Genomic DNA, 22,097 nt, shown 5'->3' on the forward strand with positions numbered 1-22,097 from the left:
ACTGGCTTAAGCAGGGGAACACATCAGGCAGTGCAGGATCTGAGTCCCTGGCGGCGTAGTGTGTTACTGATGGTAGCCTTTATTTCAGTGTCCCATCTCTATGCAGGTCATTCACTTGGTTTCCCCATGTGGTTCTGGGATTTTTGCTCACCGATCTTGTGATCATTTTGACCCCACGGGGTGAGATTTTGCATGGAGCTCCAGATCAAGAGAGATCATCAGTGGTCTTGTATGTGTTCCATTTTCTTATTATTGCTCCCACAGTTGATTTCATCATACCAAGCTGCTTGCTTATTGCAGATTCAGTCTTCCCAGCCTGGTGCAGGGCTACAATTTTGTTTCTGGTGTTCTTTGAAAGATTTTTGGTCTTCACCATAATGGAGTTTGGCGTGGGACTGTGTGAGGTTGTGTACAGGTCTGTCTTTTATACTGATAACAAGTTCAAAAAGGTGCCATTATTACAGGTAAAGAGTGGAGGACAGAGGAGCCTCTTAAAGAAGTTACAGGTCTGTGAGAGCAAGAAATCTTGCGTGTTTTTAGATGACTAAATAATTATTTTCCATCATAATTTGCAAAAAAAATCTTGCCAAATCAGACAAGGTTATTTTCTGCATTTATTTCTCATTTTGTCTCTTACTAGTGGTCTACCTATGATGTCAGTTACAGGCCTCTCTCATTTCTTTAAGTGGGAGAACTTGTACAATTGGTCGCTGACTAAATACTTTTTTTCCCCACTGTAAGTGCACATATTGAGCATTTGGTTGCAGAAACTTCTGTACCAATTTGGTATCTCCTGTCAGAAAAATGCGTCAAAAGTGCATTGCGTTATTGGTGTGTTTTTTTGCCAGGAGATGCAGATTTGTTACAAAATGCTGCACCAAATTTGCATCTCCTCGCAGAAAAACGCGCCAAAACTGTTTTGATACATTTTTCTGCCAGGAGATGCAGATTTGGTGCAGAAATTTCTGCAACCAACTACTCAATGTGCGCACACAGCCTAAGCTGGTAAGTTCACCTCAGGTGAGTCCATAGAGTTCACCTGAGGTGACTTCACTGAGTTCAAGATTTCTAATATGAGCACACATAGCAGTGCCGGGGTCATTGTTGGATGTCGTGCCTGTGAATTGCGTCGGACCTGCAGGAGTGTCTTAGGAGTTAATAAATTGGAGAAAGAGGATGGGTTTTTTTGTTTGTTTTTTTGTAAAGGATGTTTCTCTGTTTTTTTGTGTTTATTTCTTTTTACTTACACAATTAGTAATGGGGGCCTCATAGACCCCTTCTCATTATTAACATCGGGCTTGAAGAAAGCTGTGATTTTTTTTGACAAATTACAGCAGTCATTAACCTCTTATATTACCCTGATTGACACCACTCCAGGGCAATCGGGATGAACAGTGTAAAGCGCCAGGATTGGCGCATATAATGGATGTGCCAATTCCGGGTTGGTTGCAGGCTGCTATTTTTAGGCCTGGGAGGGTCCAATAACCATGGGCCTCCCTGGCCTGTGAATTTGTCCTCCCTGTCTGCTTTATCATGGCTAAGTATCAAAATTGGAGGGAACCTCATGTCATTTTTTAAATTATTTATTTAAATAATTTTTAATAAGCCGCATTGGGTCCCTCGTATTTTGATATACAGCCAGGATAAGGCACACAGCTGGGGGCTTTATCTGAGCTGCGTATCAAAATATGAGGATCACATGTCATTCTTTCCAATTATTTATTTATTTTTAAACCTCACTTTGTGGACCCAGACAGCTAGTATGAGAGCAACCAGGCACAAACGCCAGCAGTCTGACTGCAACCAATCACAGATGCTGTCACAGAGGGTGGGTGGCAAAGCAGTGAATATTCATGAGCTTTAATGAGTGGACCCAGAAGCAATGTGACAGCTGTGTGGAAACTCTGTAAATATAATTGTCCTGCTTTAACTCCCATTATGCTTCCTTTTGAAGCCCTCTAGCCCTTACCAACACCATTTTATAACACTTAAGTTTGGTTCCCTGTAAACTTACATGGAGTTCAGAGTCCGGGTTCAAGTTCAGGTAAACTCCTGCCAAACCCGAACATCTGCGGATTCACCTATCTCTAAAGACAAGTTATCACCTAACCAAGCACTTGATAATAATTTACTGATCGGTGGATAGCTAACCACTAGGACATACCCCAATCGGCAGAACAGGAAAATGATGTCCCCTACAGGGCACTTTTATCTCCTTTACTAAATGGAATGGCAGGATGAATGCCCATTCTCTATGGGTCTGATAGAAAAGGACTGGGCAGCCTCATAGGGAATGAATTGAGCATTGATCGAGCATGCACACTGACACTCCATTCTAAAGAGGATAAGTGCCTCATTTTTCAGATTGGTGCTGGTCACAGTGTTCTGACTCCTACCACTTATCCTGTGGACAGGTGATAGCTTGTTTTTATGGACAACAATGTTCAGTATAAGTATTCTGGACTGATGATAAAACACATATAATTAATATTAACTCATTACTTTTACACCACCATTTGAGGTGTCACCTGTCATAGCTTTCCACCACTTTTCTCCATGAAAACTTTTTAAATAAATAATGCTAAACAGGAGTGTCTCTGCAAGGATCAGAAAACAATAATCAGTTTTTATTTCTACCAATACAGAACAGCTTGAATGACTAGAAGGCAGTAACTGATGGTCACCAATTGACCAAAATTCCTTACACTGCAAACATAGTGTTAAACTACCATTATCTTACAAAGCAATATACTTATTTCCCTTCCATAGTTTTAGCTGTCTGCATTGTTCATAAAAGTGGTAATACCATTGTCAACATAGGCTTGTCATACAGAACTATGATACATACATTCATGGCACTTTTCTTGTTGTACTAATTGTAAATTTTTAATTGTAACTTTTAACGTTTTATGCATGAAAAATGAAGATATCAGAATATACAAAGGACAATTGCAACAGAAAGGCCAGAAGAAGATGCTGGTGCTCGAAATGATAGACTCCCTGGGATTGGTGACTCAGAGACTGACTTATCGCAGCCAAATTCAGGTACCACTAGAAGATTAGCTCTTTTAAATGGATTTAATCTCAAAATTAACCTTGTTAGTCACACCAAAATACTTACACTATCAGTCGCGGGGGGCCACTGTGGCATGTGTAGTCGCTGCTGTGTCTTCCAATGCACTGCGGAGCGAGGCGTGCTACCAAAACGGACAGTTACCTATCTTCCATACATGTGGAAATATGACTGAAACAAATTTGTTTGGACCCCACACAACTAATTAAAGGTTAAGGAAATTAGTTGTTTATTAGTAGTATAGAGTAGTTTTCCCACTTTGGACATTTATGTCAAATACACAGTTCTAACTGAACCTTGGATTTTTTATAAATGTGTCACGATTCCGTTGTGCAGAACATTCTGTATTGTTCTGCCATGCTCTCCTGCAGAGCTGGTATATGTTGTCTATGGTGCAGAGCGTTTTGCAGGAATGCTCTGCTGGTTGTTCCACAGCACTGGGTTTCATGCTGATCCTGGGTGGTGCCTCACAGGTGCTTCTCGCTCCTGATAATTGCTCTACTTCTTTAAGGAGCATGTATTTCAGGACTCCACCAGTTGTACTTCCTGTTTATAGTTGTGCTGTTGTCTCCCGTGGTGCTCAGTGTTCAGGTCTTGGTCTCTCGACTCCGAACTGCTGTTTACCTGTATTTGCCTGTCCTCCCCTGTTTCTGCTGTGACTTCCCGGCTTCTGACCTCAGACTTCCTCCTGACCGTGTCCTCGCCTGCTCCCTGTATCTTGTATGTACGCTCCTGGAACCCTGACCTTTGGCTTGAATTTCGACCTTGTCTCTGTCTGTCCCCCATGTATTGTTGTTTATGATCTCGGCCTGTCTGACTATTTCTCCACTTAATGTATGTTAGTAGAATCTAACGCCACCTAATAACAGTCATCACAAAATGTCTTTTTTATAACGGTATTCAGCTCGATCTTGAGCCATGGTGACTTGATAGATGAACGCTCTGTAGGAAGATCAATCTTTTGCAAGCCTAGATAGGTCCACTAGGGTCGTTTCCACCAGTGCCTTGATAGTACGAAGCCATGGGGTTGCTAGTCTTTCTCTTTACTTGTTTCTTCTATTTTTCTGACCATGATATCCTTCTCCAGTGACTGCTGTCCTCATATATATGCCTGAAGTAGTAAAACTAATTTAATTTTTTGTGTCTCATACCTCATATCTCATAAAAATATGAAATTTTTTTACTTTCCTTTTCTAGCACGCAGGGATATGGGGCACTCCAGTTCCGGGCAGTGTACGTCTTGGGGATGTTACTTTGGTAGCCATTACCCAGTTCCGTGCCCTGGGCCCTTTTTTGTAATGGGGATATTTACAGGGGATTGGTGAATAAAGTTTATTCGTGATGCTACTTGCGGTGTTGCGGCTATATGTAGGGAGCCGCCGCTCCAAAATGTCTCTACTGGGGCTGACGGTATGAGCAGCTAGTATAGTAGTCCCTTCGCATGTAGGGTATTGCCCCAGCGGGTGTATGGTGCGGTGGGCGTCGGAAGAAGGAGTCCAAACAGGTATTCAGTGCAATTGGTTTACTCACTGCGGAGATGTTAACTGGTTGCCCGAGGCCGGCTGGTTTCACCTCCAGGTCCCTTTCATCCCAGTGCCAGTCTGGTTCTCTGGTATCTTCTTCCCCTGCACTCTGTCTCTGGTAAATGGGTCCCTGTGGTATGGAACACTGGGGGTCCCCGGTCTGTGGTTTGTCCACTTCTGTCCGCCTGATGGTAGCGTGAACCCTGTGGGGATGTATTCTCTGGTCCTGTCCCTGGTTCTCCCTTTGCTACTGAGTCTTCGGATTCATCAGGGTCAGCAAGGTCCTTGATGGTCTCCTTTGCTGTGCAGGTGTTAACAGGTCGGCTGGAAGCTCCTTACTGTCCTAGGGTCCTGTACCCCGTCAGTGCGTAGTTCCGGGAGTACTCCACCGTACTCCACCGGCAACCACTTCTCCTGCCAGGTCACTGTTAACCCGAGTCAAGACGTTGCTCAGTCACACCTTCCCACTTCCACTGTCAACTCTCAACTCCGACTACTCTCCACAGTTTACCCCTCCCACCTGGTCAACTAGTGGACTGGAGTGGCTCCAACTCTAGGAGACCATCCATTGGTCCCACCTTAGCTAAGTACCATTGTATGGGGGATTGTTGGGGAAAACTGGTATTACCTGGGTTTTGGTGGTACCGGCACTGGGGTTCTGGGTCCTTAAGGGGGTAGGCCCTGTATCCTGGTGGGGATGCAGAACCTTGTAGCACCCTGATAGTTTCAGGGGCGCTACACTTCCACTGTCACCAACTTTGCTATTTAAATCCCTAATGGATCCCCACCTAAAAAATATCCAAGCTCACATTAAAATGAAAAAGTATTTTTTATTACCAAAACATATTAACCATTGCTTGTTTAGACATTTCTTTCACTGATAGGCTGGGTTTACATGAACATATAAAAAAATCATCCGAGCCTCATTCAAAAAGTACGGATGATTCTTTTCTCAGTTGTTATCCTTGTACAATACTGTATGTTTTCATACATCAGCAGTTATCAAAAATTTACAAAACTGAATACAGCCTCCCATGTGAAAAAACTGCAATGTATCTGTAAGAATCGGATGCTATAGTTGGTTCTGTATGGAATCTATTTTTTTTGCCCATTTATAGCCTTGAATGAGCAAGTATTAATCGACATAGCGAAAAAAATAGGCAATGCGGTGATTTTTTTCAACACGTGTTTTCTGTCCGTGAAAAAAAAATGCTTATCTGCGCTGCCCCATGGAATAACATTGGTTTAGTGCTGTTCATTTGATATTTTCCTTTTCATGGACCTTGAAGTGAAAATATGGTCGTGTGAACCTACTTATGAAGTAACTAACATTTCAGAGAGCACTTCTAAATAATGCACAACCACACAATAAGAAATTGCTGTTGGTGATTGGTGGCCTGTATTTGATTGGTTTATTTTTGTTTTTAATTTTTAAAATATTGAAATGTAGAAAAACATTGTGAAGTATTAACTCCTTCAAAGTTTTAATTCCATCAAGTAACACAATATGACCAATATTTAGTTTATGTGTGTCGACAACTATATTATTGGCACAGGCACAAAATTGCCTATCACTTTCAATTCTGTACACAGAAAATGTATATTTTAGTTAACGAGAGATCTGCAAGCTTGTATTGCTGTAAACTATAAATCACCTAATCACTGTCACTCCATTATGTGAATGGCACAACTTTCTAAGCCCCACTGATTTCAATGATGCATTGCTTACAATGTTACCAAAGATTTCAGATAAACAGAAACTATACATATTAAAAAAACTTTATCTCAATTTGACATCATAGTAACAAGTCAAAAGTTTTGATCAGTGGGGGTCGGGATGCTGAGATCTACATTGATTGCTGAAAAAAGGGGAATATACTCACATCATAGGCTGACTCTGTAGAAACAATAATGAGCCTGTCCTGTCAAAACTTTTGAAAACTTTTCAAAATAAACTTTAAGAATCTAATGTATCAAAACTGTCCTGTTGTCCCAAAGAGACAGAGTCTAGATTTTATATAAAATTGTTCAAATAAGTCCTTTTTTTTAAGCGTACTTTATTACATCAGTCTTTCCATGTGCTGACATCATAGAACTGTAACAGTAAGGGGTTTGCATATATATTTGTTTTACAGATTTAAGAAGAGATTCAACATTAACACCAATAAACTCTCAGAAAATAACCCTGTTATTACAGTCTCCAGCTGTCAAGTTTATTACCAATCCAGAGTTTTTTACTGTGCTACATGCAAACTATGTGAGTATTTGTATGTGTCTTTCATGTATGTTCATTGTGACAGGGTTGGGTGTTGATCTAGAAAAGTTGTGTGATTATGAGAGATGTGTGTGTATAAGAGTTGTGTGTGTATATACACAACGGCAAGACAAAACAATCACTGATCTCGGGGAGACCAGCCAGAGAAAACACTGCCAGCAGCCATCAAAGGCGCTCAGCACAGTGAAATCCTAGGTGCATTGCCTCCTGGTAAGTATGCAAATCAAAAAAGGTCCGTGGAGCCTCTGTTAGGAGTCTTAACACAGACAATAGCCAGATATCCCTCCAGGAAGGGCCCAGCCAAGAAGTGGCTCTTTTTAAGGAGACCACCATAACCACCATAATAAGTGGCCCATTTAGTCAATATCCAACTCTTTGACAAGTTTAAAGATATGAAAAGGGAAATACCAAGGCCAGGTATCCATCCACAGACAGCTGTCAATGCAGTCATCAAACACTAGTCTTAAGGGTACTTTACACACAATGATATCGCTAACGATATATCGTCTGGGTCACGGTGTTCGTGACGCACATCCGGTGCCATTAGCGATATCGTTGTGTGTGACTAAAAGGAGCGACAATCAACGATCGCAAAAACGTCAAAAATCGTTGATCGTTGACATGTCGCTCCTTTTCATAATATCGTTGGTGGTGCATAACGCTGGTTGTTTGTTGTTCCTGCGGCATCACACATCGCTATGTGTGACACCGCAGGAACGACGAACATCTCCTTACCTGCGTCCACCGGCAATGAGGAAGGAAGAAGGTGGGCGGCATGTTCCGGCCGCTCATCTCCACCCCTCCTCTGCTATTGGGCGGCCGCTTAGTGACGCCGCTGTGACGCCGAACGAACTGCCTCCTTAAAGGAGAGATTGTTTGGTGTCTCCAGCGACGTCGCTAAGCAGGTATGTGCGTGGAAAGCTGCTGTAGCGATATTGTTCGCTACGGCAGCGATCACCCCATGACGAAATAGCGGCATGGGTGGGTGCTATCGCGCACAACATCGCTAGATATCGCTAGCGATGTTGCAGCGTGTAAAGCACCCTTTAGTCTTTAAATGTTAAATCAATTATTGAATATTTTTAAGTAAAGAAAAGAGATCCAGTTGAGTATTTGCTATATTGTTTGGTCTTTTAATGTTCAATGTGTAGAATTTGACAACATTGTACTACAATGAATCTTTAATTGTATGTTTTGGTCAATGTCAGAGTGCCTACAGAGTCTTCACTAACAGCACCTGCTTGAAGCACATGATTCTGAAAATCCGCAGGGACGCCAGAAATTTTGAACGGTATCAGCACAACAGAGACTTGGTGAACTTCATTAATATGTTTGCGGACACAAGACTGGAGTTGCCGCGCGGCTGGGAAATTAAAACCGATCAACAAGGAAAGGTATGATATTACGAACATACAGGACATAAGGAGCTTCTAGGTTGTGTCCAATCACTTTTTACTGCTTCAGTGCACCTAAGATAAGGAATGAAGTCATATGTCTTATAGTCTTGATTAAACATATCCTAACATCTCATGTCTACAGCTTTATACTCTTCATTAGAAGACAAATTAAAAGAGGTTTTCACGTTTTTTGCACATGCTCAAGGAGAAATGAAGTTGTGCACATGAGCAAGATTTTGATTAGATGAGACATGATGTTCTTTATTGCTTGCCTGTGTGAAGGAAATCAGGGGATTTTGAGACCTTTTTCAGCAAAACAGATCACTGACAAAGAATTATATATCTTTTTATATGTTTTTAGATATAATAGAATAAAATGAATCCCTTCACCACTCCAAACCACTTGGATTTGTGGTATTAGCCCTTGTTATATATTGTCTGTAAATTCATGGATGGTCCGGCTAAAATTAGAGTTTCTCCTTGTCTTTCTCCCTTTCTATTTCATTCTCAGTTATCTTTCTTCTTTCCCCCATCTTCCTCTTTCTCATATGTACATGTTAACAAAGATCTCTTTATTTCAGTCTTTCTTTGTAGATCATAACAGTCGAGCAACAACCTTTATTGATCCTCGAATTCCTCTTCAAAATGGGCGACTTCCAAATCATTTGACTCACAGACAGCATCTTCAGAGGCTTAGGAGTTACAGCGCTGGAGAAGTAATTCTTTATGAACTTTCCAACACGTTTTAATTAATTAATTACATATTCACTAGGTATCTACTTAAAGAGGTTGTCTCAGCCAGGTCACTTAGGGCATATAAACAGGATGCCCCTTTGTGTATTGTATTATAAGAAACGGAGATCGCATGCGTTGCATTTTTCATCCTTTTCTATGGGAGCTTGTTGCCAATTTTTTGAACTGTCAAACAAATGTCCCAGATGGGAATACCACTTTAATTTTTTTTTTTATATTGCTCAAACTAACGTTTAGATTTTTTAATAAAAACATTTATAAAATAGTAATCATTTGTTATGTAGATAGAGCTGTTTTAGTCATAACTATAATTTTTTTAACAAGTTTTCCAAGATCATGAAAAATTTTGCCAAGTACAGAAAATGTCATAAAATTAAAAAAAATCCCAAATGTTATATATATATATATATATATATATATACATACTTACAATTTGCGGCTTCAGGGTTTCCATGTCGGTGCTCCCGACCGATTTGTGTTTATTGTGCTGCAGCAATGACATGCCACTCCACAAGATTGGTTGAAGGCACTTGAGTGGAGCGCTGGAGCTATATTTTACCACATTACATGTCTAGAAACTGATAAATGGGCAGTTCTTGTATTTTTTTTAATTTGCATGTATGTATTCTGCTAGGCATCAGAAGTTTCCAGAAACAGAGGGGCATCACTATTAGCAAGACCAGGTAACAGTTTGGTTTCTGCAATAAGAACTCAACATCAACAGGAAACAGTACCTTTAGGTAAGCAGAACTATGTATTGGTTTAAAGGAATTGGTCAGCAGGATTTTAGCTATGGAGATGTTTGCTAAAGGGCTGGGTGTCTCTTGCCTCCTAGTCAGATACTCTATATAACAGGGCTCCTACCACTGATTAGCAGCTTTCTCTCAATGTGCAGTATAGAGCGAAAGCTACCAATCAGCGGTATAGACAGGGTTCTACAGGGCTCAGCATTCAAAGCACTGCTACATCTGCAGCACTGAAAATAGTGATTGTATCAAAATGACAGCATGCAGGCTAGAGAATATGCACTCCTCTGGTCTTAGCCCTTACATCATGCTACTCTCAGATTACATAGTAAAAACCTGCTGACAGATTCTCTTTAAATACAAAAGCTGACCATGTACGAGGTTTAGGAGGCTGAACACTTATTTGTCGAAAAGTCAGTCAGCCCTGTTGGATTTTTTCTGTACAATTGTTGAAAATACTTGGAAATTAATCAGTACCCAACAACAGATGAGAACCCTCTCAATAAAAGCCAGGGCCACTGAACAAGGGATCTACCTGCGAAATGTCACCAATTTATTGTTTTATACGGGTTTCAGCCACTGAAATTACTTTCTGTGCTAGTACAAATATCATGAAATAATCCTTGTCTGAACAAATGTTAGATTTGGTAATAAAATAAAATATTCTTCACTTTCAGCATATAATGACAAGATTGTGGCATTTCTGAGACAGCCAAATATTTTTGAGATGCTTCAAGAACGTCAGCCAAGTTTAGCAAGAAATCATGCACTCAGGTACTTGTCCTATCTAACATATAAAGCTGAGTGTGTATGTGTATGTATGTGTGTGTATGTATGTGTGTGTGTGTGTATATGTATGTCCGCTAAAGGAATCCGCACTGTCGCATTTACAATTACGAAATTTTGCACTCAGGGAACGTCATAGACTATGTTTTGAGGGGAAAATTTAACCCCTTGCTTTACAGTAATTCGCCAAAAAAACCTGCTTACATTAAAGTAAATGGAGATGGGCGCTACAGGTCATTAATAGGAACTGTGATTGGTTGCTATAGGAACAAAGGACATTCTTAGTATAAGAAGCTTATGTGTGAGGTAATATGATTTATGTGGAGAGATGGATAGAGACAGACAGAGACAGACAGACACAGAGAGAACAGAGAGACAGAGAAAGAGAGAGACTGACAGAGACAGAGGCAGACAGGGAGAGAGACAGAGAGAAAGACAGACAGAGAGACAGACAGAGAGATAGAGACAGAGAAAGACAGACAGAGACAGACAGACAGACACAGACAGAAGCAGACATGGAAAGAGGCAGACAGAGAGATAGAGAGACAGAGAAACAGTTACTATCCCAGGTAATGCCCGGGTACTACAGCTAGTTAGTTATAAAAGCAAAACGCTCTGTTATCTGGATTCATTCTGCAATATGATTATTTCATTTCTATTGACACAGTGCTGAGGTAGGCAGTATATATTTGATTATTTGGCTTTTGCACTATTTATCAAAAAGTAATACTACAAAACAATGACTGCGTTTGCAATTGTATTTTTTTTTGCCTTACATTTTGTGTTAACAAGTAAAATTGCCGATAATGGATGATTCATTGTTATAACAACCCTTACTGATGGCAGTGTGTCAGTTTTCATGAAATGCCATCATTTCCATTATAATAACAGGAAGGAAAGGGTTAAATCCACTTGTGTAGTTTTATGTCCTGAAGAAGATGCCTCATGCTTTGAAACGCATAGACTCAATACACTACTATATTTATCCATCTTGATCTCCTCGATTGTCAGCGCGGATTTAACCCTTTCCTTCCTGCTATACTGATCACAACACTTTGGGCCCGCAGCAGCCTATTCATACATTGTTCCTTGGTTTGGATATACAACCCTAAAGGTGGTGTCACAAATAGCGACGCAGCAGCGATCACGACCAGCGATCTGACCTTATCAGGATCGCTGCTGCGTCGTTACATGGTCGCTGGTGAGCTGTCAAACAGGCAGATCTCACCAGCGACCAGTGACCAGCCCCCAGCCAGCAGCAACGCGTGGAAGCGTAACTAAGGTAAATATCGGGTAACCAAGGAAAGCACTTCTCTTGGTTACCCGATATTTACCTTAGTTACTAGCGTCCGACGCTCTCACGCTGCCAGTGCCGGCTCCCTGTTCCCTGCACTCCTAGCCTAGTTAATTACCTAGTTAATTACCCGATGTGTACTCCAGCTATGTGTGCAGAAATCAGGGAGTCGGCACTGGCAGCCAGCAGCAACGCGTGGAAGCGTAACTAAGGTAAATATCGGGTAACCAAGGAAAGCACTTCTCTTAGTTACCCGATATTTACCTTAGTTACTAGCGTCCGCCGCTCTCACGCTGCCAGTGCCGGCTCCCTGTTCCCTGCACTCCTAGCCAGAGTACACATCGGGTTAATTACCCGATGTGTACTCCAGCTATGTGTGCAGGGAGCAGGAAGTCGGCACTGGCAGCGTGAGAGCGGCAGACGCTAGTAACTAAGGTACATATCGGGTAACCAAGGAAAGGGCTTCTTGGTTAGACGATGTTTACCGTGGTTACAGCTTACCGCAGGCTGCCAGACGCCGGCTCCCTGCTCGCTTCAGTTCATCGCTCTCTCCCTGTGACACACAGCGATGTATGCTTCACAGCGGGAGAGCAACGTCCAAAAAATTAAGCAGGACATTCAGCAACGACCGGCGACCTCACAGCAGGGGCCAACTCATTGCTAGATGTCACACACAGTGACAGCGACGGGACGTCGCTGCTACGTCACAGAAAATGGTGACTTAGCAGCGACGTTGTTGTCGTCGTCGCTATGTGTGACACCACCTTAACTAGGTGAACACACTAAACTATTGTACTCTGTTATCACCCTGATAGGACCCTTTTGCTCTTGTCTCTCTACTAGTGGCCCCTTTCACATTGCGTTTCTGCAGTCCGTTACACGTATACGTTTGAATCCACCCCAAACATATACATTAACGCTTCCATAGACTTTCATTAAGAAACGTATGCTATCGCATGTAAAAAATAGCATACGTTTGGTAATTGTACGGTTTTTTGAAACGTACCGGAAAACGTATACTACTACGTTTTTCTGTACTTTGTAGAAAACGTACACTAAACACAATTATTTTAACATTAGAGTCTATGGAAAAAGCATTGTACCGTATGATCCATGATTGTACATATTTGTGGTATACGTTATCATTGCGTTTCAGAAACCTTGTCAATATAAACAAAGACATGTGACCCATCATGTGATGTTCTAACGTGACCGGAAGTGTTCAGGCAACCATTTGCTAGCACATTGCACATTGGAGTGATAACATTAATCCCAGCTACCTGAGGAATGTAAGTACCAATGTAGAACACACATACACTGGATACACCCACAAAAAAAAAAAAAAATTTCCGCAGAAAACTTTATTGTACTTTAACAATGAACAAACAGATATGTTTTACTCCACACACAGAATTTGTCAAACGAATTGAGTTACGTTTAACGTATACGTTTTGACAGTACTAAAAAAGGACAACTATGACTAAATAGCACAGTCCGTTAAACGTATACGTTTACAGTATACAACTAACGGACTGCACAAACGCAATGTGAAAGGAGCCTGATTATTTCCATTCTGATATCTTCTTTTATGAGATTTGATCACATTTTTTATTACATTCGGCAATGAGTTAATAGATTGCAAAGTTGCTGTATATTGCTTTAGATTTTCATTCTGAATAGATTACTTTCAGATCAAAGCAAAACACTGAAAAAAAAAGCCTAAAAAATCCTGCTCTACCAATATTAGGGTTTAGATCATGAGATCATGGGTGAAGCGACAAGGCTAGTAGCAATAGTACTTATAGAACCTAATAACTAGGAGGACCCATCTCCACATCATGTACATAAGATGTGCAGCCAGAGCTGACTATAAATGATGAAACGAGGTGTGTACAGTAGAAATTGAATTGGGCTATGGAGCCTTGTGATTGCTCAATGTGTCCTTAGCTAAGATCCTACAATCTCACAAAGCAGAGATTTTAGATATCTGCATAGTGTAAAAAGAATTTTCTTAGAGAGAAGATAGGGGATTATGGTAACTCTGCTCAGATATTGTCAAAATCCAGTGGAATTGCAAGATTTAGAGACTTATCCGGGTATGATTTTGATGGAGATCAGTGACAAATTTGATGGATAGAAATGCCTGCTAGTTTATGCCATTGTAAATGTATAGTTTTCATGGCTTCTTTCATTTTAAACCTACCAGTGTTACTCGAGGCTTTGAGGTTTCTTCTGACATGTTTGTGCAATATGTGTCTAAATGCATGTGTATGTACATATGTGAGTACATGTAATGCCACTAAACTATGTATGTTTACTACACACACATCATTTGTATTTACACTTTAACCTTTTATGTTAAAGGGAGAAGATTCATTACATTCGAACAGAGGGCACCCACGGTCTTGAGAAATTGTCTTGTGATGCTGACTTAGTTATTCTCCTAAGGTACAGGAATGTAATGAATTTGCAATTTTACCTGAAAATAGTACTTTCTACAACATTTTGCAGTTTGCAGTTTGCATCCTTTAGGATAATACCTGATTGCAGTAACAGATAAGTGTCCCTGAGCAGGCATCCAAAATAATTGTATATGGATGGTAGTGGCAGATTTGTGACTATATAGCACACTAGCTAATATGTAATCTCCTATCTAATGCTCTAGATGTCATGTTCATCCCTTAACGTGGTGGCCGTGGGTAACCTCAGTGACAGCTCAGCTGATCGCGCTACTCACCTCATTTGCTGCATGGAGCTGACAGGAGCGGCGGTGTATTCTGCTGCTCCTGTCACCTTCATGCAGCAGAGCTGGATGCGACGCTGGAGGTCCGTGGATTACGCCGGACATGGAGGGCTTTGTTGGGGTTAATAAATTGGTGACGAGGGAATTTGTTAGTGTTTTTTATTTCTAATAAAGGATTTTTCGGGTGTGTCTGTTTTTTAACTGTAACCTACAGATTAATCATGGAAGGTATCTCGGGGAGACGCCTGACATGATTAATCTAGGATTTAGTGGCAGCTATGGGCTGCCATTAACTCCTTATTACCCCGATTGCCAACGCACCAGGGCCAATCGGGAAGAGCCGGGTAGAGTCCCAGAACAGTCGCATCTAACGGATGCGGCCATTCTGGGCGGCTGCTGGCTGATATTGTTAGGCTGGGGGGCTCCCCATAACGTGGAGCTCCCCATCCTGAGAATACCAGCCTTCAGCCGTGTGACTTTACCCTGGCTGTTATCAACATGGGGGGGACCGCACGTCGTTTTTTTTTAATTATTTAATTATTTTTTTAACTGCACAGTATAGTCCCACCCCCCGGCGGCTGTGATTGGTTGCAGTGAGACAGCTGTCAATCAGCGTGGGGGCATGTCTAACTGCAACCAATCATAGGCATCGGTGGGCTGGGAAAGCAGGGAATACGAGATTGTTTAATGAGTGGCCGGCTTTTTCAAAAGAGGAAAAGCCGCCGGAGTTTAGTGAACAGCTGTGCAGCGCCGCGCCAGTGATCGGGGATCGGTAGGTGTGAGAGAGGGGGGAGACTTACCGACAGACAGCGAGAGAGGGACAGACAAGACAGAGAGAGACCGACAGACAGACAGAGAGACCGACCGACGGACTGAGGAAGATTGACTGACATAGACAGGAAAAGAAAGAATGACCGACATCGCTAAAAAAAAGCACAAAACGTACACGGAGCATACAGAGATGCATCCGTGTCACGTATTGTGCACACATAACCATTGATTTTCATGGTGTCCACGTGTGCGTGTTCCGTGCAGAAAACGGACATGCTTCTGTGCAAAACGGAAACACATACGGATCACGGACACACGGACATTATGAAATAACGCACGTGTGCCCTCAAACATAGATTAACATTGGTGCATGTTTGGTCGTGTCTCCGGTACATACGGAAACGGACCAAACACGCACGTGTTTCACGGACGTGTGAAGGGGGCCTCAACTGGTGAGGTGGGGTTTGCAACACCCCAGGGAAATTTTGTTCAGCTGGCATTCATTGGAAAAATGCTGGTATGAATCATCAATGTATTACATTTTCCGATACTTGTGGGTGTCAAAAATTTGGTATACTCAGGTGTAATCCATTGCCAATAAGAAAACGATTAAAACAAACGTGATCTTTGCATTTTCTGTAAAAATTAGATTTTTCTAAACACTGGGGTATAGGAAGCCCCACATCACCAGTTGCGTGACAAAAATCCCACCTCACCAGTTGAGGGTTAAATTCATAGTGATTTTCTCAGGTCCTTCACTGTGGGACACAAAAACGATGGGTAATATGCTGCCACCTGGAGGCATACACTAAGAATACATCTTGGTAAAAGTCTGGCCCTTCTAAAACCGAGCTATTCAGTTTCTCTTAGGCCCTGTGCACACACTGCGTTTTTACCCGCATTTTTTGCGTTTTGCTGCAGAAATGTCTTGAGAAAATGGTTGTAACCTTTCTGCAGATATTCCCCAGCAAAACCTATGGAAAAAAAATAGCTGTGCGCGCACTGCGGTTTTTTTCTCAAGAACATTCTTTCTGCAGAATTTCTTGAGAAAAAGAAATAAGCATGTCACTTCTTTTCTGCAGGTACCTGCGTTTTTGCCATAGATAATGGTAAAAAAAAAACGCAGGGACCAACCTGCAGAAAAAAAAACGCATAAAAAATGCACAAAAACGCGGTAAAAACGCAAGTGCGCTAATCTTTCAGACTGTCAAGAAATTTCTTGCGAAAAATCCTTTTTCTAGTGCGCACAGGGCCTTATTGTCATACATGAGGCAGACACAGATCTGAGTTCCAGAACTATTTGTGCCTATGATTTTTCCTGCAGAGAATAATCACTCTTTTTTTCTTCTTTGGTTTGGATAACAGACCTGGCTGGGCCGCTCTTTTTCCCCCAACTAAGAGAAAACAGCCTGTAGTGGTTAAGTCTGTGTCCTCTCTCAATGGAATGGGAGGACCATTGTACCTTGACGCAGTTGGTGATCAGGTACCATGGGCAGATGGTCATTTGCCTTTTGACTCCCTACCCCTCAGAGCATGGTGCATTGTATGGAGCAGAAGATGTATCCGGGACTCCAAAGACTACAAAATTAAGCATCTTCAGGACATATAAGTGTGTCTCTTGCTTTGGTCCTGCATTTCACTGGCTTTCCACAGAGCCGCTCTTGCAAAGTTATTCTCCAAGCAATGTGGCATTCTCTTGGTGGTCCATTGGAGTGTCTAGTCATTTTCTTTTGCTAACTTCTCTGTGTCTCCTGGGTATTTCCTGCAGCTGGCTGGGAGTCCTTGCAGGCTACCTTGTCTTGGGGGCTGCACTGCTTGCTTTACAGTGCCTCCAGGTCTCCAGCAGTGCCGGGACTCTAATGTAGCTCACGGCTTCATTACAGCCTAGACGACTTCCTGCAGGCCACACCTGCCTTTTTCATCAGCCAATCAGGCTTGCACTTGCTGTCCTCTTTGCCTTTGAGTAGGCCCTGCCCATTCTGCTTCATCTTTTTTTTTTTACCTGTATCCTGCACCACACAGTTATCGGTCGCACATCCACAGACACGTGCCATCTTTCAGGTGCATCTTGCTGCCAGCCTCACTACTCAGCTATCAGCCAGTCTGACCTTCCTTCCAGTGGACTTCATTTACTGAGGAGTCCTTATATAATTTACCCTTTTTTTGATTCATTTTCCCTGATAGGGAACCACTTTATATCCATTGAGTGTCTGATGAAACCTCCCCTTAAGGCAGCTAACTCAGTACTTTGGTTCAGCTCTCATGCTTTCTCTGTCCATAAGGCCGTGTCCCTCTTATTTTAGTCCTTTTGTCCCACAGTCCTAGATGGCCGGGTTAGAGAATAACTAATAGTGTTTCCATTTTCTCACCTCTTATGCGTAGTGCTGGCCAGGTCTGTCTCATTCAAGACTTAAGACAGCTAGTTCAGACAATCCACTTTTGTCTTTGATGGTCTCCCGAAAATGTCTACCTCTTCCACTAGAGTTTACAACGTTAGGAGAGTCTTGGTCTTTCCCTATCAAAGCAAGATTCTCTTGCTTTATTTTGGAATAAAAACTTTGAATGTCTCCTTAGCTCAGATTCCTTCAAATTCAGTCCAGAATACCCATTCTTCGTTGCAGATGTCCTTGGGCATCACCCAAGGCCTCTAAATAGACCTTTTCCAAGGATTTTCTTTTCCATTTGAATTCCCTGCCATTTAAATTATCTGCAGGACTGTTGGGTCTGCTGTTCAGAAGGCTTTGGGCCTTTCTGTATATGTTTGTCTAACTATGATTGGGGAACAAGGGTATTTTTTCACACTTCTACCGTTTAATTTGGAAGTGAGTTTTCCTTATTTTTCATTTTTACATTCCTGTCTCGACCTAGCGTTGACTCCCCGGGGTCAGATTCCTGCCTTGGCTATCTTAGTCCAGCAGAACCTGACTTCTAGGTCGTAGGTCAGGACTGGCAGACAAGGCAAGGTGAACTTGGAGCCACTGTATTATCCCCCTAGATCTGGCAGACCTCAATTTTGTCATGTATGTCCAGCAGTCCTTTCCTTTTGCCAGTCAGAGATATCTCTCTACTCTGACATTCTGGCAGGATGATTTTTCCTCCTAGTGATCTCTTCCATCATGCAAGGTACTGAATGGTGGCTCTTGCCTGTCTTTCTCCTTCACTTCAACAGTGTGGTTGACTGGTGTTACGATTGCCCACTGTTTTCGGTCTGACAATTTGGAATATTAGGCTGTTAGGGTGGCCCTGCCAGGACACAGGTCACTTCTCCTGCTTTGTAGAAGCTCTCTGGGTCATTCACCTTCAGACGTCTATTTTTCTGTCCCATAGGGCTGCCACTTAGTCGTCAGTTCACATCTTTACAGAACTCTTACCTGTATGTCAGCAGATGCAAGTTTTAGCAGAAGGGTACTGCAAGCGGCAGTTGTCTGGTTGGTAACCTAAAGTATTGCTATTTTAGCTAACTGTAATACTTTTATTTGCTTTCCCACCACAGGAGCTGCTGTAGGATGTTCCATGGTTCCTGTGTCCACCAGTGAAGCAGCTGAGAGAAGAGAGTTTTTGGTAGTCAAAGCCTTCATTGGACAATACACCTGTCCTTGTTTGGGGGTCTTTGTTTTGCTCTCACTACTTTTTCTGCACTAACTGAATAGGTTTCTCTCCTTGCAGAACTTTCACTTTTCTGTGGAACACCGGGCTGGTAGGTTGCAGGGCAATGCAGATGCCCTGTCCAGAGGTCCCTGTATGTTGGCAAAAGTTCAACCCTGCCCGTTTGAACTGAGGGGGGGGATATGTGAGGCAGTGACAGGGGTAATATTTGAAGACCGCTATGTGTCCCCCAGAATGTGTCTGGAAACCCTCTGAGTTTGCTATAGCTATTACTGGGAGTATAGCACAAAGGGTAACAGGCCACTACCCTGCCCCGGTCCACTACGGGTTCCCCTGAGCCTACTCTCCACTTCAGCTCCAAAACTTCTGCTTTTTCTTTGCTTCACTTCCCCTGCAGCATGCGAGCTACAACCCCTGTCTGCACTCTTCTCCCTCCTTCCACCGACTGACTCAACTCCTCCCCTCCTGCTCCTTTAGTTACACTGGGGGGAGGTGCGGCTGCTTCACTGTACCAGTGTGGGATCAGGTGGTACCAGGGAGGTTTAACTCTTTCTGTGACTACCTGGTTTTGCCAGGGCGTCACATTCCCTCTTGGTTAAACACAGCCCGTCTGCGGGCTGTCCAGACACCGACTTTTCTTTATTTTTCAGGAAAACTGCAATGTAAAAACGGGTAAAACATTAACATTTTATCCCCCTAAGGGGATGCATTTTTGCTTACAACGTTGCAAAACTGTCCTTCCCGCCAGTCCATAAAACAACATTTTTACAACTGCTGCCGCTCCCAATACGGAGCACGGGTTCCGTGCTCCGCCTCCTGCTCAGCAGCCAGGCCCACTCGGATACCCTCGGCACCGGCTACAACCGGCCTTGCTAACTGCCGAGAGCCCCAACGCTCAGTGGCCTGATCCTCCTCTCGGCAGGTGCACTCCCGCTGTTCCACAGCCGGGACGGGGTATTTGGGAGCGGCTGGCGCTGCAGCTGGGGGAGATTTCAGGACAGGGGCCGCCTCCGTTACGGCCGGGCGGACTGCCGGAGCCGGCGTCATCACTGTTGCGGCCGGGCGGACTGTCGAAGCCGATGTCATCACCGTTGCGGCCATGCTCAGGGCCGGGTGAGATGTCATCGAGATTGCAGCCTGCTGTGATATCTTGCTGCTCTTGTGTCCAGGAATGGAATTTTGCAGAGTTCTGGCGTCCCTGCACTTTACAGCTCTGGTTACATGCTGCAGATTATTCATCCGCTCCCCCTTGGTCTTTTGCCAGCACTCCCTTGTGCGGCTGGTTAGTTTCGTTTTACATCCTCGGGGGTTTACTTTCCGGCTGTGTTCCCAGGGGGCGGGGCTTCAGCTTTGCGCCCTTTCTCGGGGGAGAAGACGCTGGGCTGTAGTTTTTCGCGCTCATAAATGGCGGCAAAAATGGCGACTTCTGAAAATTTCTCAACGGATCACCGCTGACTGTCCAATTCAAGGCGCACTTCCACCGGGTAAGTGGATGGATTTGAATCCTGTTCGTGACGCCAAAAATTGAGGTGTACCGCCCCGCTCTCAGCAGCTGAGCTGCTCGGATCCGGTCCTTCTGTGGGTGGCTCGAGGGTCTCCGGACCCGGGGGTCTCGTGGTCACTTCAATTGAAAAGGGGGTTATGGTGTATGGGATTTTGGAAAGTTTGTATGTGACGCCACCCACGGTATGTGGTAAATGGGGTACCACCGCTGCTGTTGAGGGGACTCCCGGGGGCGTTGGGCTGGCAGCTGGATGTTGTTAACCCTGCGTTGGTAGGTATGGATGCCCCGGGGCCCAGTGGGAGTTGTGGTGGTGGCAGGGATTGCAGGGAATAGTACACTCACAGCTCAGTTGTCCTGGTGTTGGATGAGGCTGTATTGATGTGGAGGGTCAGGAAACACTGAGTCCAGTACTTAACCAGAAATTGCCGGTGTCCGTAGGCCTTTGGTACGGGGATGTTTGGATCCCACACACGGTACAAGAAGCAGGGCCCTCTCTCTCTCCTGCACTCCAGCTAAGAGTCACCTTCTCTGTTTCGGACGGGGGAAGTCCTCTCTTTGCACAAGTCCGGGGTCCCGTGCACACTACCGGCGGGCCACTACCCTGCCCCGGTCCACTACGGGTTCCCATGAGCCTACTCTCCACTTCAGCTCCAAAACTTCTGCTTTTTCTTTGCTTCACTTCCCCTGCAGCACAGGAGCTACAACTCTGGTCTGCACTCCTCTCCCTCCTCCCACCGACTGACTCAACTCCTCCCCTCCTGCTCCCTTAGTTACACTGGCGGGGAGGTGCGGCTGCTTTACTGTACCAGTGTGGGATCAGGTGGTACCAGGGAGGTTTAACTCTTTCTGTGACTACCTGGTTTTGCCAGAGCGTCACAATTACACGCGCTGATGGGCGGGCAAAGTAGTGAATATTGAATTGTCGGCTCCAGAAGGTAAAAGCATGACCCGGAAGGAGTTTGCCGCCATGACAGCGACTCGGTGAGTATACCACATGCGTTCCTGCCCCCATATCCCTTCCACAGATGTTTTTAATCTCCGGATTCTCGTGCCCATTGACTTATATGGGCACCGGATTCTGGAGCGGATGGGACTTATTTTTAAATCTGTCAGTGATCCGCCGGTCCTGGTTTTTGGGGCGTTCGATCATCTCTATTAATTTTATAACATAGCCTGACAACTTACGAAAATATGTAAAAAAGTGTTATTAGTAATGAGTTATAATGTGGTGAATGTCCCTTTTCTGCTATGTATAACATAATGTGACCCAGTGCAGGTGTGCATGACATCATTTCTTGTTTAATTAGGAGCTCTATTTAATCAGGAAATGTAATGCTCTGAATGAATGGTTCTAAGTGTTATCTAGGTCTTACCAGGGCTTTGATGTTCACAGTCTCTTGAAGCTGAGTTGTTTGAAGAGGCAGCCATGCAAACACTGATATCATTATCTGCTGCATTTCCAGGCCATGAGTCTTTATTTGGCAGTGGTCACACTGTAGTTAAACCCTATGACACGTGTGTGTTTTGTGTGGCATGTCTTTATATCACGTAAATTAAGAGAATTAGGAGTGCCAAAAACATTTTTTTTTAATCTAATTAGGGATCAGCTAAAATACTTGGCTTTCT

At 43.5% G+C, this 22,097-nt stretch overlaps 1 protein-coding gene across 3 annotated transcripts in view; it reads left to right on the forward strand.

Moving 5' to 3' along the window:
- Window positions 1-22,097, forward strand: part of HECW1 (HECT, C2 and WW domain containing E3 ubiquitin protein ligase 1) — a 498,317-nt gene that overhangs the window by 397,491 nt on the left and 78,729 nt on the right. For all 3 annotated transcript variants that reach the window (XM_075315148.1, XM_075315147.1, XM_075315149.1), the window contains 7 exons: window positions 2,927-3,045; window positions 6,732-6,853; window positions 8,080-8,265; window positions 8,850-8,984; window positions 9,656-9,761; window positions 10,445-10,541; window positions 14,212-14,295. In XM_075315148.1, the coding sequence (XP_075171263.1) occupies window positions 2,927-3,045; window positions 6,732-6,853; window positions 8,080-8,265; window positions 8,850-8,984; window positions 9,656-9,761; window positions 10,445-10,541; window positions 14,212-14,295 (849 nt within the window). The remainder of the gene's footprint in view (window positions 1-2,926; window positions 3,046-6,731; window positions 6,854-8,079; window positions 8,266-8,849; window positions 8,985-9,655; window positions 9,762-10,444; window positions 10,542-14,211; window positions 14,296-22,097) is intronic.

Source organism: Anomaloglossus baeobatrachus, chromosome 6 (assembly GCF_048569485.1).
Source record: "Anomaloglossus baeobatrachus isolate aAnoBae1 chromosome 6, aAnoBae1.hap1, whole genome shotgun sequence".
Classification (NCBI taxonomy): domain Eukaryota; kingdom Metazoa; phylum Chordata; class Amphibia; order Anura; family Aromobatidae; genus Anomaloglossus; species Anomaloglossus baeobatrachus.